Source organism: Taudactylus pleione, unplaced genomic scaffold (assembly GCF_031769625.1).
Source record: "Taudactylus pleione unplaced genomic scaffold, aTauple2 ptg000089l, whole genome shotgun sequence".
NCBI lineage: Eukaryota > Metazoa > Chordata > Amphibia > Anura > Myobatrachidae > Taudactylus > Taudactylus pleione.
The window spans coordinates 17,283,844-17,301,797 of NW_028284491.1; the positions used below are offsets into that span (position 1 = coordinate 17,283,844).

Sequence of the window (17,954 nt, forward strand, 5' to 3'; positions counted from 1 at the left end):
TAAAGTGCTTAGTTTTTTAGACTTTCTCTGATTTTACCCTTCCACAAAAGGGTTTTTTATGTATATGCTGTATGCTTTTATTATGTTTTTCTTCTATCACTGTATATTTTGTATTGATTAAATTGTTAAATTATTTATTTATTAAGCACTGGCACTTTTCATTCATTTTTAAACCACACAATTGGTTTGAATAATTATATGACTTATGCACGTTTATAAACCAGTCGCTCTATAGTCAACCCACTGTTCTATACATCTTTTAATACTTTTACCAGTATTTATTATTGACCTTGAGCAAACGCCCAGATAGAAAGGGCTTGGTTTACATGAAATTCACACGTTTTTTTTATATGGTATATCACTCTTAAATTATTGTATTTATTGCCGGCGCCGTTCCCACCTATTATTTTGTATATATATATATATATATATATATATATATATATATATATATATAGAGTAATTTTGTACATTTACATAAGTGGTACAAAATGCATTTGCTTTTTTCCTCCAGTTTTTTACATTTATTAATGTCCCTTACATTATGTAGGGTATAAAATAGTTATTTGTTTTATTTTTAAATAAGCAAAACTGACCAGCATAGTGTGACATACTGTATAATAATTAGTTTACTACAGAGTTCTAGCTAGAGGAATGTATTATACTATAAATATAACCCATTTCTTCTATGTAGATGTTGTCTGTATAAGGGCAGTGCCTAGTATTTAAGTGTCCTCCAGGACAATATACAGAATATTCTTTTTTGTGATTCCTATGTCCACAGTTGGTTGTTGGCTCCTGCCCAGGGTCACTTAAGTATAAAAGTTGTGAAGTGTACATACTGCGTCCTTCCAAATTTCTTCACCTGAAGATACAAAACAAATATCAATAGAGGCCACTCAGAGATTAAATTCCAAATACATTAGTAGAATGATATTTAAGTATATATACATTTTGGACCTCAAGTATATATACATTTTGGACCTGAGTCAGCTGTGCAGGCTATGGTTTCAGTCTACACATGCGTCCGAGTCTCACTGCGCATACGTCCCAATGGTTACCACCGGGAGCTGCAGAATGTAAGCAGACACAAGAGCTGGGGATTTCAGTGGATGTTCCTTGGAGATAACAGTGGGGTGACTAAAAAGCATAATGTGGTTAGCAACTGCGGCTATATGTACTTGCACTGACACAGGCGGTCATGTTCAGATGCATATTCTGCGCCTCCATATAGCTGGTGCAATGTTCGCCGAGCGTTGGTGCTTCTTAATATGTACAATGGCATGTTAGCTCCGCAGCCAGTGGGCATCTCTGTATGCTGAGATCTAAAAGGCAAGGGACCTCTGCCCCTAATTTACTGTAATCCCAGGGTTCCATGCTGCTGCAGCAAGCCAGTGAACACCGTCGTACCCGAGTACCGCAATTTTCAGTTTCGGAACTTCTGGTTTCCGGCTTGTATTCCACCTGCGTTCTAAGGGTTAGATGACGCGTTTCTTCACCCTATGGTGATTTCATCAGAGGGTTAGTTTCAGGTTGCACAAGCCTCAATATATACCACCCATGGGGCTGCTGATTGGTTGTCACTGTCACTCTGAGATGTCTGATACAAACCACGCCTCTATTGGTGTCTTGTCCATCAAGGCAACTGTGGGAGCACAATGTTTTAGATAGACTGCTGTGGAAACTGTTTTCACCCAAAAACACTTTCTCAGGCCGGCTTGTTTCACCATAAATGGGGCTCTCTCCACTAAAGTACGATTTGCAGTCTCACTTACACCATTCTCCTCTGGTGTGTATGCAGTAGTCAATACCATGCTTCTTCAGAAATATTTTCACATCTTTGTTGAAATATTCTCCATCGTTATCAGACCTCAAGATGTAATTTGTTATAGTCTGCAATCTTGTTCATCACTTTACTCTTTTCTTTGATGAAGTACCGATGTGTCCACAACTCCACATACATCTAGCCTTACGCATTAAACAGCCCTTCTAGTGACTCAGTAGTGCCAAGCGTTTTTTTGTGACTTTCTCCCTTAAAATGTGTCTTATTTGGTGGGGGTGGCCTGGCTGCCAAGTAGAGTGGATGTAGAAGTAGAGTAGATGCCTTTTCCTGCAGCTCCCCACACTACCAATCTAGAATCCCCATTTCTGCTGACCCCCTGCTGTCTTGGTGGACCCCCTCTTCACTCCTGACCTCCTGCACCCCTGTTGACCCCCTATCTGAGCTCCGGGAACGATCTACGGCTCCAGAGTCGCCGCGGTCTACATTACCTCCAGAAACCTCGGACTCAATTTTGGAGCTCACTGCCGGATTCACCGCGACCTCCACTACTTCAACCTACAGTGAGTACCTGTTTCTGGGCAGAATTTCATAGGGAGCTCCCTTTTGCTGTTCCTGCTACACTCCCTCTCCAGTTGCTCCTGGGACTTGTGGTGCCACAACTCTATCATCTCTCCCTGAGCTGTCTATGTGCCTCTACCCTGTATACTCCACCCTATCAATCCTACCTGACCTGAGCCTTCACATCCGGGATTGTCTCTAGCCCCCGGCACAGCACCTGCATTTATATATCCTGAGGGTTTCTTTGGATGACTGGGCCTTGTTCATTATATCTCTGCTGCTCTCCTCACCAGCCCTGACTTGATCTTTACATACATTTTGGCTCCTACTGAAAATCTGATATATTGTTTACACTCCCACTTTGACGGCTGTAGCATGTACTAATTGAAACCTCACCCTCTCCCACCCCTAAGTTTGTACATGTGGAGTTTTTTATGTGCCTTTACCCCTTTTTGTATACCCACGCCCATAATGCCTAGAAGGAAAAAATCTTCTGCAGGTGACCTCACACCATATCTCACGAAACATAAGCTTCTGTCTGACCCTAAGGATGTTGCGTTGGATTCGGCTCCTGACCACTCTAACTCAGAATCAGAAGAAGATGACCTTTCTCCTATTACTCGTAGAGACTTCCTTATTTTGTTCAAGGAACTCAAAGATGTCAAAAAGTCTGTTTAGGCTCTCCATGCCATGGAAGCAGAAATTTCCACTATTGGTTCCAGGACTGACCAACTAGAACGTAGAGTTGAGGAGGTGGTTACATCCCAGCAAAGTTATGATGCCGTCCTCGCACAGCTACACCATGATGTTGTTCAGCTCCAAGAAGGCCAAGAAGACCAGGATAACGGAGCCCGATGTAACAATCTATGCATTAAGGGTATTCCTGAAGACATCGAACTCCCCCACCTTGAGCTCTTTCTCAAATGCCTGTTCATGCAGCTCTATCCCTCCACTTCGGAGGATCGCCTGTTCCTGGATCAAGTCCATCGTGCTCTAAAGCTGCGCTCTCAGTCTTCTTCTCAACCTCGAGATGTTATTCTATGTATGCACTACTTTACGGCTAAAGAGACCATAATGAGGGAGGCCCGCAAGTTCCCTTCGGTAACCTTTAGGGATGTTACTCTCCAGATCTTTCAGGATGTTTCCCCCTTGACCATTTCTAAACATAGGGACTTTAAGCCTCTTACCACCCTGCTTCGCCATCACGATATCAGATATCGTTGGAGTTTCCCCTTACGCATTCTAATATGGCATCAGAAACAGCTACATATGGCTCGATCTCTCCTTGAAGCTCAATCTCTTCTTCCAATAATGGGTATATCCGAAAAACGTGTCCCTACATCCTCTGCCCCCCTTCCCCAAAGATCTCGGCGTCCCCCACCATCAGAATGGTCTACTGTCATGTTTCATGGTGGGGCCCCTCCACTTGTGAGGATACCGCCCATTTTGAATAGTCTATATTGTTATCTCATTATTTGTTAATATATTTAGCTTAAATTTAATGTATCTACAGAGGTTAACTTAGTTAATCCCTGATGAAGCTATGTTACACTGGTTATAGTACAGTATGTATCTATATATATGCATATCCGGGCTGCTCATTCGCTAATACTTATTGAGACTATGTTAATCTGTTGATGCATATACATTTATATATGTGCAGATCCTGTCTCTCAGTTTATAACTAGGTCTTATTTGGGATGATTTATCCCTTGATTCATTGCCATTCCTTGTTTATTGTTTTTCGTGTTTCCATTGTATTTTTTCTCTCCTATTTACATGTTCCCCTTCTTATGTTGTTGTTTTATTTTTTTTATACAATTTTGGTTCAACCATACTTTCTCCTATCCTTTGTGGTCTCCTTCCCTTTTTTGTTTCTTTTTCCCTTTCTTTCTCTCCCTATACTCCACCTGTATGACATTGCACTTTTTTCTTCTCATACTTCTACTGTCTTTAAGGCTTGTGGGAGGGTCCTACCCTTTCCCTATGACATTGCTGTGGACATACGGCTTACCTTTGCCACGCCTCTCCAGGGTTTTGTACCCATTTGCTGATCTATGTGATTTCTTAGTGCATACTTCCCTTCCCCTTTGTCAGCACCCATGGCCTTGGACTCTTGTACCATTTGGCTGACCTACCTCCCCTTTCCCCCAATGGTTTCCCTTCCTTCTCAAACAGGACAACCCTCTCCTCTCTATATACCTGATGGCATGCTACTTTTGCTTATCTTTCCATCTTCAATTGTTTTTTTTATGGCTTTCCTCTCAACCATTGCGCATGGATCTTAGAGTACTCTCCTTCAACGTGAAAGGCCTCAACAGCCCTCAAAAACACAGCAAACTCTTTACCACCCTTAATTTATACAAGGAGACGTAGTATTTCTCCAAGAAATCCACTTTTTGCAGAATCTCCACCAGGAACTTCACTATAAAACCTTTCCCACCACGCCTGCGACTCTAGTTTGAAAACACGTGGCGTTGTTATCCTCTTTGCCCGCCACCTCCCTTTTGATTTGATCAACTCTTATGAAGATAAGGAGGGCTGCTTCCTTATCCTTGTGGACACCCTTAATAATACTCTCTGTATTATTGTTAACATATATGCCTCTAACCAAGCCCAGCCTGCCTTTTTCACTAGACTAGATACCCTTCTTTCTCTAAACGGCAGGGCTCCCTTATTGTATCTGGTGATTTTTATGCAGTTAACACTTCATTGGATAGATCTACCTCAGGGGCCACTGACTCCAACAGGGTGGATCTCCGTAACTCCAAAGTGCTTCCTGATCTCATGAAGTCCCAGCTTCTCTATGATTCCTGACGGGTACGAGAGCCTCTTACCCGGGACTACACATTCTTCTCCTCTGTGCACAACTCTTATTCCCATATAGACATGATCCTGCTCTGCCACGACCAAGCCCTGCGACTTAGAGATGTTCGAGTCCATCCTCTGATCTGGTATGACCATGCTCCTATTTCAGCTGTCCTCTCCTGTATCACCGAACATCCTCGTCCAATGACATAGCGTTTAAATTACACTATTCCACATTCTCGCAATACGATCACTCGTCTCAACACCTTTCTTATGGATTATTTTCAATTAAACGCTCTCTCAGGCACCGCTCCCTCCACCCTCTGGTTGGCTCATAAAGCTGTTCTATGGGGCCATCTGATTAGTATAGCCTCTACAAATAAAAAAGACTTCTAACTCATACTAACCCCCTTTCCATTCGGCTCCAACAACTGGAGTCACAACATAAACAGTTCCCTAGCCCTTCCCTTCAACAGGAGCTTACCACTGTTCAGCATTATCTTGCTCTCCTTTTCTCCCAACACACTGCTAAACGTCTAAAATGGTTACGCCAAACCTTTTATGAAAAGGGAGATAAGATTTTGGCATTTAGACTCCGTGCAGAGCGAAACCATAAAAATATCCTCATGATTAAAAATGTGTCTTATTCGCAAAGTCATGTGAATAGGATGCACAAGCAGCCTATGCTGATTAGAATTATATGCGTTATGTGTCACAGCTGCTAACACTGTAACGTAGCATTTTGCATGCAGACATAGCTGCAGTCGCACATAGAATATAGGCATGCCACATATCTTTTTAATCAGCACAAGCTGCATCACTTTTCAAATACTGTAATATGCATTTTATGGGAAAAAGTCACATGATAAAATGCTCTGCGCTACAGAGTATGTGTAACGCGACTTGTAGCGCACAGGGGATATCTGTAGATATGTCATGCTTGTGAAATCATCGATGAACGTAATGGAGTATCTGTGTCCACTTATTGACTTAGGCCCTGATTCAGACCTGGTCACTAAGCCGTGATCGCTCGTTGCCAAAAGGGGCCGGGTATGCAAATTCTGCGATTGCACTGTGTGGCTTAAGGACGCCCTCTATGTCTTAGAGAGTGACGGCAGTGAGCATACGCAGGTGTATAAAGCCGCCCATCTTTCTCTCGTAGCACACGTCATCTCCAGGAAGTGTCTGATTAATCGGTAACATCGTGAGCCATCGGAGCTGCTCGCAGTCCTTGAGGTAGCCCCTACCCCACCGCAAGCACTGCAATCACTGCAGCCTGAAATACAACCAAGAGACGTGTACAATGACGCTACTTGTGCACACCCATTAAACTCCATTTTGATGCTCAGACATGCCTGCGTTCGCACAACCACTCCCCTGTTCACAAGCACCTTCCCCTGTCACCACCCACAAACGGCGCTGTCACTCAAAGTAGCGTCCAGTCTGTGTACTGCGAGTGCACGATTCCCGGCCGGAGTGACTGGTTCACTCATACGTACTTTGAAGCATACGCATGCGCAGATGTGCGATAATCGCCCCTAGAGAGCGAGCGCAGCTTAGAGACTGGGTCTGAATCAGGCCCTTAGCCTCCATCGGGCCAGGCACATCTGTATGAACAAGTTCCACGGGTGCCTCAGCTCTGCTTGCTGATTTTGGAAATGATCGACTTTGCATGCCTGTATTATAACTTTCACACATAGACTTTTTTGTATCAGTCACTAGTATTCCTGTAACCATCTCATCTAGGAGTTTGTGGACACTGTCATGTCCAAGGTGACCCAACCTTCTGTGCCAGGGTTCCATAGACTATAGATCAGATGTCATCATCGCATAACACTGTTGTGTGTCAAGGACATACTGCATAATTGATGGCAACAGTACCTATAGCTATCACAGTCCCTCTATTGTTCCGTACAATGCACTTTCCTTTTGAGAACTGGATTCTGTAGCCTCTTTTGTTCCAGAAAACGTATAGCTATGATGTTTGTCCCCATATCTGGTACATAAAGCACATCTTGGGTATCTGTGACTTTAGTTCTAGTCCCTATGTTACAACTGAAATCTTTTTTGTGACTGTCTGTGATACTCAAAGCTAACTCGTCTTTTCCACTGCACTTCTTGCTTTGTGTAGCTTTCACATTTTTTAGTTTACATTCAGTTGTTTTGTGTCCTAATTTATAACATACATAACACATATTTAAATTTTCTGGGCTTTGACCATTTAGTGTGTAATGCTCTACTCTCAAACTTTAACTCAACTGGCACACAGTCTAGGAACTGTAGCAGTTTTGTCCCGACAATTTCAGTAGTTTGCTTGGCTGCGTTAGCTACTAATGCTACTAAGTTATGTAGCATCACCATAGCAACCTCCTCATCATCAACTTGGACTCCTACAGACATTAACTGCTGGGATATGGACATAATTTTGTCAATGTAGTCACTTGTATTTGTGCATTCACTCAGCTTGGTATTATATAATACACGCCACAGACCAATTCTTCTCATCAGACCCCTATCCTCATATACTGCCTGCAGGGTTAGCCACATGTCTTTAGCTGACATTTTCCCATGTATAATAGAATAAACGTGTTGTTCAACACTTAAGCCTATTGTTCCCATGGTTCTTTCTATATTCTCTGGGATTGGATTGTCACCTGGGTAAACTGTAACTTTTCACAACCTTTCATGCTTTAGTTGCAATTCCATTGTAAATTTCCAAGTGGTGTAATTTTCTGAACCTTCAGCTTAATGAACCCCATCGTGATGCAGCTCCTGTGTACACGATGTGCACTGAAAACAGTTTTGCAGTCTCATTGATTTTTTTTTTAGCAAAACTCTGCAATGACATGCTGTGCTGACACTCTGTGCGACACTTGTCTATTGCATTTGCTTGCCTGAACCCATAACCTGTTGATATTGCACTATTTGGCAATGGTATGCAGAGTTAAATAACATCAGCAGAATTGCAGATACATCAAACAGTTCACGTGCGTAACCAGGTGTCAGGTTTATTGAAGTGTGGTAGTAGTTACTGGTACAGTCATACTCTCAGTTATACACTTGTTAATCTGGATGGAGTGGAGCTTGAGCACAACATACAGAGTACCAGCAGGTGATGTTTGTTGGTAGCGGAGCTAGTATATGCAGGATATGCAGTATATAAAGGCCACTGGCGGATCCAGGGGGGGAGCAATTGTGGCGATATCCCCCCCCTAGAAGTCAGAGCAGCACAGACTCTGCTGCCGCAAGACAGCGCTCCGTGTACCCATAGAATCCAGCAGCTGGTCATGTCGCGCTGCTGCAGGCATTAGGGGGAGATACGGGCACTGTAGTATGACTTACTATAGTAGCAGGTGTCCCCTGTCTGTGTGCAAGAGTTAAGAAGCGGCGACCATTTTCCCGAGGATCAGCTCCCATCAAGGTAGCATGCCCGGCTCCCGAGTCCCGCATGCCGAATACACCAACCCCTCCTTCCTTCCTCTCGGTTATAGGTGAGGTCCAGGAGCTGTGGGGATCGAGCTACAAGTGAGTCTGAAAGAGGGGACTGATTGGGGAGAGTGCTGGGGTGCAGAGTGCAGGCTGTGGAAGTAGTAAAGTAAATCACAAGAGAGCACCTGGCTCAGGGATAACGTGGTACCATAACAAGGTAATAACAGCACATACTGTATGTTCCTTATATTTCAGTGTTTTTATATATGTGGCTATCTGTGTGAGCATATGTGGCTGTGTGTATATACAGTATGTGGCTGTGTATATACAGTATGTGGCTGTGTGTATATATGTGGCTGTGTGTGCATATGTGGTTATCTGTGTACATATGTGGCTGTGTGTATACAGTATATGTGGCTGTGTGTATACAGTATATGTGGCTGTGTGTATATATGTGGCTGTATAGACAATACAAATGAGACTATCTGCGCAAGACCTTTCAGGGTAAGCAGTTAAATGTTCAGCAGCCGTTTAAGCAACCTGGGTCCCTTCCCAGTTAACAGTATAAGAGCTAGAAAAAGCTAAAGTCTAAACTATAGCCATGCTTATGGCGCTAAAACATTTTAAGATTAGAAAGAAGGAAGATAATTAAAACAAAGATAGTATAAGGAAGAAAAGTAAAAAGAATGAGAGAATTTCCGCTCTGAGTAGATGGCTAAAAAATATATGTATTTATTCTATAGCAAAGTATTCATAAAATTGTTTCACAAATAACAATAAATACCAGATACCTGGAGATGTATAAACAACAATATATAATAAAAAGCACAACTGCAATTAGTTATAAAATAGTATATAATAGGGATGAGCGGGTTCGGATTTCTGAAATCCGAACCCCCCGAGCCCCCCCCGATCCCGTCTGACTCGGAACTGAAATCGAGGCAAAACATCATCATCCCGCCTTCTGGATCTCGCAGGTTTTGGATTCTATAAAAGGTCCCTGCGTTGGCGCCATTTCTCACTTCGGCTGTGGACAGTGAAGAGGGAGGGTGGGAGCTAGGGCTGGCTGGGCTGTGTTGTGCTGCTGTTGTCCATAGGGGCTGTGTCCACTCAGTCCATAGGGACTGGGCTGTGTTGTGCTGCTGTTGTCCATAGGGGCTGGCTGGGCTGTGTTGTGCTGCTGTCATAGGGGCTGGCTGGGCTGTGTTGTGCAGTCAGTTGCCCATAGGGGCAACAGATTCAGAGCCACTCGTAAGTGGCCGCTCGTTCGCTCCGAGCGATGTTCGCACATCTGCGCATGCGTATCGGTCGTAATGCGCATGCGTCAGAAATCGTTTGTTCACTAAATTGCGAGTGCCTGCTAATTTGAGTGACAGGATGAGGCGTTTGTGGGTGGTAACAGGGGAAGGTGCTTGAAAACGGGGAGTGGAGATCCGAACACAGGCGTGCCGAACGGTCAAAACGGGCGTTTTAAGGGTGTGCATAATTAACAAAGCAGCGTCATCGGCCACATCACTTGGATGTCTCTTAGCCTGAACTGTTCGCATGATTGCGGTAGGAAAATCCTACCACAAGCACTGCGACCAGTTCAGACGCCTTTCGATGTACTCGATTAATCTAATAAATAGCGGAGATGACGTATGATGCGAGCGGCCAGGGGGCGTCTTTACAAAATAGCGAGCGCATGTTTCGTTCGCTCGCTCAGATATAGAGGCGTCAACAGACCACAAAGAGCGAGCGCTCAATATAAATAGCCGGCCCCTTTTTCTGAACAAGCGAGCGCAAATAGCATCTGGCTCTGAATCAGGCCCTGTGTCCACTCCAAAGTCTATAGGGGCAGGCTGGACTGTGTTGTGCACTGTCCCATAAAGTCTGTAGTCCTAGAGGGGTGCTGTAGTGTTGACCAGGGGGTGATCTGTGCATCAGGGGTGCTCCCCCAAAGTGCACTCCAAAAAAAATATATATTTTTTTTGTGTTTGTGAATTGTGTGCGCAGTAGCCACACGTGCATCAACAAAGTAGAGCCAAGCGTGCACCTGTGTCATAAGTAAAGGGCCGGCTGGCTCGTCTGTTAAAGGGTGGTGTAACCCCCAAAGTGCACTCCAAACAAAATAAAAAAATATTTTCTGTGTTTTTGAATTGTGTGCACTGTGGCTGCACGTGCATCAACAAAGGAGCAGCGCCAAGCGTGCGCCTGTGTCCCATAAGTAAAGGGCCGGCTGGCTTGTCCGTTAAAGGGTGCTGTAACCCCCAAAGTGCACTCCCAAAAATTTTTTTTTTTTGTGTTTGTGAATTGTGTGCGCAGTAACCGCACGTGCAAACAACAAAGTAGCGCCAAGCGTGCGCCTGTGTCATAAGTAAAGGGCCGGTTGGCTTGTCCGTTAAAGGGTGCTTTAACCCTTAAAGTGCACTCCAAAAAATATATATTTTTTCTGTGTTTGTGAATTGTGTGCACTGTGGCTGCACGTGCATCCTCCACGCAGCAGCGCCAAGCGTGTGTCTGTCTGTTAAAGGGTGGTGTAACCCCCAAAGTGCACTCCAACAAAAATAAAACATTTTCTTCTGTGTTTGTGAATTGTCTGCACTGTACATGCATCCTCAAAGCAGCAGTGCCAAGCGTGCGTCTGTCTGTTAAAGGGTGGTGTAAGCCTCAAAGTATGCTCCACAAAAAAAAAATATTTTTTTTTTCTGTCTTTGTGAATTGTGTGCACTGTAGCTGCACTTGCATCAACAAAGGAGCAGCGCCAAGCGTGCGCCTGTGTCCCATAATTAAAGAGCCGGCTGGCTCATTTCTTAAAGGGTGGTGTATCCCACAAAGTGCACTAGTCTCCAACAAAAATAAAAAATATTTTCTGTGTTTTTGTGTGCCTTAGCCGCACGTATATATAAATATAACATAAATGGAGGACCAAACTTTCTCCGATAAAAATAAAATAGGGAAAGATCAAGAACCACTTCCTCCTAGTGCTGAAGCTGCTGCCACTAGTCATGACATAGACGATAACATGCCATCAACGTCGTCTGCCAAGGCCGATGCCCAATGTCATAGTAGAGGGCATATACAATCCCAAATGACAAAGTTCAAGAAAAGACCTTAAACAAACATTTAAATCATCTGAGGAGAAACGTAAACTTGCCAAATGTCATTTACGACATGGAGTGGCAAGGAACGGCTAAGGTCTTTCCCTATGTTCATGACTAGTGGTTCAGCTTCACATGACGATGGAAGCCCTCCTCCCGCTAAAAAAATAAAACGAATTAAGCTGGCAAAAGCACAGCGAAGAACTGTGCGTTCTAAGAAGATATCACAAATCCCCAAGGAGAGTCCAAGTGTGGTGGCGGTTGCGATGCCTGACCTTCCCAGCAGTGGACGGGAAGAGGTGGCTCTTTCCACCATTTACACGCCCCCTGCAAGTGCTAAACGGAACACCCACAGTCCACTTGCTGATATGCAAATTGAAGATGTCACTGTTGAAGTACAACAGGATGATACTGGTGTAGCTGGCGCTGAGGAAGAAGTTGGCGAGGAGGATTCTGATGGTGATGTGGGTTGTTTAAATCAGGCTCCGGGGGAGACAGTTGTTGTCCGTGGGATGAAAAAGCCCATCACGGTCATGCCTGGGCAAAAGACCAAACATTCCACCTGTTTGGTCTGACAATATTTCTATCCAAATCCGGACAACAACTGTCTTGCCATATGTACCACATGTAAAGGTGAAATAAGTAGGGGTAGGGACGTTAACCACCTAGGAACATCCTCCCTTATACGTCACCTGCAGCGCATACATAAAAAGTTACTGTCAAGTTCAGAAACTTTGGCTAAGACCGTAAGCAGTCCAGGGACACCTAAATCCCTTTGTCCTGTTGTATCCAAGCGCCTGCAAACCACACCGTCAACTCCCTCCTCGTCAATTTCCTTCTTAGTCAGGATCGGAAGTAGTCCTGCAGGCCATGTCACTGGCATGACTGACCCTCCTATCCGGGATTCCTCCGGAGGATCCTGCACTGCTATGCCTACTGCTGCTGCTGCTGCTGCTGTTGCTGCTGGGAGTCGATCATCATCCCAGAGAGGAAGTAGGAACACCACTACTTTTACTAAACAATTGACCCTCCAACAGTCCTTAGCGAGGAGGATGAAGTACGACAACAATCATCCTGAAGCAAAACGTATAACTGAGGCCTTGACTGCTATGTTGGTGTTAGACGTGCGTCCGGTATCCGCCATTAGTGGAGTGGGATTTAGACAATTGATGGAGGTAGTGTGTCCCCGGTTCCAAATCCCATCTAGATTCCACTTCACTTGGCAGGCGATACCGAGACTGTACAGAAACGTCAGAAAAAGTGTCCTCAGTGTCCTGAAAAATGCGGTTGTACCCAATGTCTACTTAACCACGGACATGTGGACAAGTCCAACAGGGCAGACTAAGGACTATATGACTGTGACAGCCCACTGGGTAGATGTATCACCTTACGCAGCAACAACAGCAGCGTCACCAGTAGTAGCATCTCAGAAACGCCAGCTCGTTCCAAGGCAGGCTACGCTGTGTATCACTGGTTTCAGTAAGAGGCACACTGCCGACAACCTCTTAGAGAAACTGAGGGAAATTATCGCCCAGTGGCTTACCCCACTTAGACTCAAGCGCAGTGGAGATTGATTTCCGTGTTGTGCAAGGTTCTCCAGCCCTTCGAACTTGCCACACGTGAAGTCAGTTCAGACACTGCCAGCTTGAGTCAGGTCATTCCCCTCATCAAGCTTTTGCAGAAGCAGCTGGAGAAAGTGAAGGAGGAACTAAGATGGAGCGTTTCCGCTCGGCATGTGGGACTTGTGGATGAAGCCCTTCATTCGCTTTGCCAGGATTCCAGGGTGGTCAAACTGTTGAAATCAGACCACTACATTTTGGCCACCTTGCTTGATCCTAGGTTTAAAGCCTATGTGGTGTCTCTCTTTCTGGCCGACACAAGCCTGCAAAGGTGCAAAGACCTGCTGGTGAAAACACTGTCAGCTGAAGCGGAACGTGACATGTCAACAGCTCCTTCTTCATTTTCTCCCGCAACTGGGGCTGCCAGGAAAAAACTTAGGTATCCTAAGCAACCCGCTTGCGGTGATGCAGGGCAGGCAGGACCAAGTTTGGACATCTGGTCCGGAATGAAGGACCTGGCAACAATTTCTGACATGTCTACTGTCACTGTATATGATACTATCACCATTGACAGAATGGTGGAGGATTACATCGGTGACAGCATCCAAGTAGGCATGTCAGACAGTCCGTACCTGTACTGGCAGGAAAAAGAGGCAATTTGGAGGCCCCTGTACAAACTGGCTCTATTTTACCTGAGTTGCCCCCCCTCCAGTGTGTACTCTGAAAGAGTGTTTAGTGCAGCCGGGAACCTTGTCAGTGAAAGGCATAGGAGGTTGCTTCCACAAAATGTGGAGAAGATGATTTTCATAAAAATGAACTATCAACTCTTCCAGGGAGACCAGCCTCCAGAACGTGCAGAGGGACCTGTGGTGGTGGATTCCAGCGGGGATGAATTAATGTGAGGATGAGGATGTACACAACACTATAGAGGAAGAGGATTCGGTGGATGAGGAGGATGAGGACGACATCTTGCCTCCGTAGAGCCAGTTTGTGCAGCGACAGATTAATTGCCAGCTTGTTTTGTGGGGGCCCAAACGAATCAATAATTTCAGCCACAGTCGTGTGGCAGACCCTGGCGCTGAAATGATTGGTTTGTTAAAATGTGCATGTCCTATTTATACAACATAAGGGTGGGAGGGAGGGCCCAAGGACAATTCCATTTTGCACCTCTTTTTTTGCTTTGCATTATGTACTGTTTGGGGCCTAGTTTTTCAAACTGCCATCCTGTCTGCCACTGCAGTGCCACTCCTAGATGGGCCTCCCACTTAAAAAGTGGGAGGCACATATAGAAACCGTTGTAATTCCTACACCGTTCACCTGATTTGGATGTAATTATCCTCAAATTAAATCTGAAAGTCTGCAGTTAAAGCACATCTTGTTTGTTTCATTTCAAAGCCATTGTGGTGGCGAATAGAGGCCAAAATATGAAAATTCTGTCAATGTCCCAATATTTATGCACCTGACTGTATTCACACAACACACAAGATGCATCTGCTTGTGATGCAAATAATTAAGCCTAGCCAGCTTAGATAATGTCCAGGGACCTGTAATCCTTTTAAAACAGAAAATAGCATATATAAAAACTTCTGTCTCCTGCTACAATGTTAACCATTAGCCAAATGGCTGAAGTATGTTCCATAAATAATAGGATCGGTTATTCCATTTAAACGCGATGTTGCGCCGTCTCCTGTAATACGGAGTGAGGTGGAAAGATCTTAACACTGACTGGTGTTACCTGGACTTTTCTTTTTCTAGTGGAGGTTAGATTCCCCGTTTCTTCATCACCACCTGTGCTCTGGTGTGTAGCACCTCGCACAGATGGGGTTGTGCATGCACAGAAGACCAATTTGTGGCCATCTTGGTAAGGTTAAGGTAGCATTCATTGAAGCAGCGCAGTAGTGCACTCCATATTTCAACAAACACCACCCTTGTGACATCACCATTTCAGTAATTATAACATGGCATGTTAAGGAGATAAAGCTGTTTTGTTTTCTGCACAAACATAGGCCCTCATTTACTAACGAGTTTTATCACCAAAATGAGTGATAAATGTCACTGTGTATGATAAATGGTGCTCCAGCCAATCAGCTCCCAACTGTCATTTTTCTGACTGTTGACAGTTGGGAGCTGATTGGCTGGAGCACCATTTATCATACACAGTGACATTTATCACTCGTTTTGGTGATAAAACTCGTTAGTAAATGGGGGCCATAGAGTGGAAAAGTTGAGCAGCAAATATTACCAGTACTTCTTGCACTTCTGTCTGGTTAGGGGAAGACCAGTAAAGGGGCCCAGACATCTATGGCCCATACATGTAGTTGAGGGTGAATGCATAGGTATTTTTGACATAGAAACCAGCCCGCGATTGAAATTCAGGACCCACACAAGGGGATTGGAGCTTGGACCAGTGAAGGACCTGGGACTGGCACATTATACCTCACCATAAGCTCCCTAAGGACAGCCCACTGACAGTTCTCTATCCGGTGATTGTTATCCTTTAGCCCATTTGGTGATATCTGCTGATGTGTTGAATGCCTGATTGTTATATTAAATAGTACTTCACTATATTATTTTTCTCCTCTATTTTTGGTACAAGCTTATGAGCCAATGAGGGGACTACACCAGAAGACCATCCCATAAAAAGAGTTGATAAATGATACATCGGAGTCAGCTGGGAAACATTCTTCTGCCGTTTATATAGATTAGCGCTAGTGGAGTGGTTTCTAGTGTTTTTCATTGCATTTGTACTTGTAAAGGTGTGAGGAAACCTTCTTATAGTTATCTACTATACCGGCTGCTTTTCTGTGTTTTCTGCGCAACCAAGCACTCATCACCTGTGTTTTCAATAGTGTACAATGGTGGTGGTATAGTGTACTTGTGGGTAATGCAGAGGCACCGCTGGGCTCCAAAGTGGTGACAGTCTTCTGGATCCGACTGTCTATGCAGAACGCCAGGGAGTAAAGACATGCAGAGACGCCGCATGTCAGAGGTGGGACATCTCTAGCTGAGCTCCGGCAGGTCCTGGTGACTACCGGCACAGTCCTGCCTGTCAGATGCTGGAGGGAGGAAGCGCAGGAGAGCAGTACTTCCAACAGTAACTGCTGGGAATATTATTAGCTCAGCTTGTTTAAAGATTGACTTTGATGCTCAGTTGTATATAGAGTTCTTTATTTGCACTGCCCTGTGCTTGGACACACTTCTACTGTCTTCTCTGCATTGTGTACAGTTGTCTATAGACATACAGGGGTATTCAATACGAAACGTTAACTTCACTGTCGAAGTTAATGTTTCATATCGGAGTTTTTTTCTGCGTTAAGGTATGGTGCGCGCTCCCACTTATCCCCGTATTCAATATAAAATTAACGAAAACGGGAAACTCCGAAGTTGGATTTGCGTAAAGTTACGAATTTTTCCTTAAAATAATTGTAAGACCCCCCCTAAAGTTGTAAAAACATGGGGGAACACTAACGGTACCCCCATTTTAGCCTTTAATTGAAAGTCGGGGATTTAAATAGCCGCAGCAGGTGTTTTTTTCCCGACAATGAAGAAGTGATGCAGAAGAGCACTTAGGTTATTTTTTTTGTTTTTTTAAGTGGTCCCATCAAATTTGGGGTACATGAAAATGGGTACTAGCATATTTTTAAGTCCCTAAAGTAATTTTAAAAAAATTCTGCATTTGTGCACCCGCCGCTACAATTCTATTCTAGAAAACACCTGCCGCATACATGCAGAATAGCCCTGAACCTATTTCCCTATTGTTAAACAATTTTTTCCTTTTTTTTGTTTTTCAACCCAATTTTTAAAATAATTTTTTGGGGTGTCCCTATTTTTTTAAAAAACTTTTTTTGACACAGTTCTTTTTTAAATGTCATTCCCAGGGGTGCAGGCTATTTTTTTTAAGCCTGCACCCCTAAACTCCAATTCTGCACTTTTTTTCGACACCTATTCAATGGTGAAAAGTTATCCCCGTTTTTTATCAAAGACTTTTCAAAACTGCGATAAGTCTTTGAAATTGGATACGGTGTAAAAGTAAAACCTGCGATAATGACGTCATACCTCCGATATTAACGCAAAAACGATGTTATCGCACCCATATTGAATACCCCTGATAGTGTAGGTCTTATGCCATATTATTCCAGGCAATGAAAGAAAACTCATCATAATAACATGAGGTAATGACTGAACAGTGCAGATTGATACCAGAAAGATGAAATAGTAAAGATTTAATGATAGTATGTTCTAGCCAATAAGTCATATGTACTGCAAGCAAAATAAATAAAAATTATATATATATATATATATATATATATATATATATATATATATATCTACAATATAAGCTGTTGTCCACTAGTGTACTTACCTGCTGGTATATAGCTGGGGACTCCCGTCTTCATTCTATGTAATTGGGATTCAAAAAACCTCCTGAAATTAATGCCTGCTGCCTTAGATGGGAAGAGGAAAAACCGGGCTGGAATTTTGTACATAGAACACATTTTCTCACAGGCGAATCCCAGGTTATAGAGAATGGTCGCTGCATCTACCTGGTACAGTGTCAGGATCTCTGAGATACTAAGTGGAAGAGGAAATAACAGATGTAAATCCCTATAAGAATGTTACTTCTCTGGTGAATGGAACATGATGTAAACATAGTCTGACATTTCCTAGTTACTGGTTGGAATGAATAGTGGTTCATATCATGCACAGTAGTTTTGAGATACTCATTGAACATTGCTT

General features: G+C 43.8%; 1 protein-coding gene across 1 annotated transcript in view; it reads right to left on the reverse strand.

Annotated features, from left to right (window-relative positions):
* Positions 1-322: 322 nt before the first annotated feature.
* TESPA1 (thymocyte expressed, positive selection associated 1) overlaps positions 323-17,954 on the reverse strand; it is a 37,886-nt gene continuing 20,254 nt past the window's right edge. The window contains exons 6-8 of the mRNA XM_088469307.1: positions 17,581-17,789; positions 8,492-8,654; positions 323-865 (exon numbers count right to left, since the gene is read on the reverse strand). Of these exons, the coding sequence (XP_088325433.1) occupies positions 8,635-8,654; positions 17,581-17,789 (229 nt within the window). The 3' untranslated portion in view covers positions 323-865; positions 8,492-8,634. The remainder of the gene's footprint in view (positions 866-8,491; positions 8,655-17,580; positions 17,790-17,954) is intronic.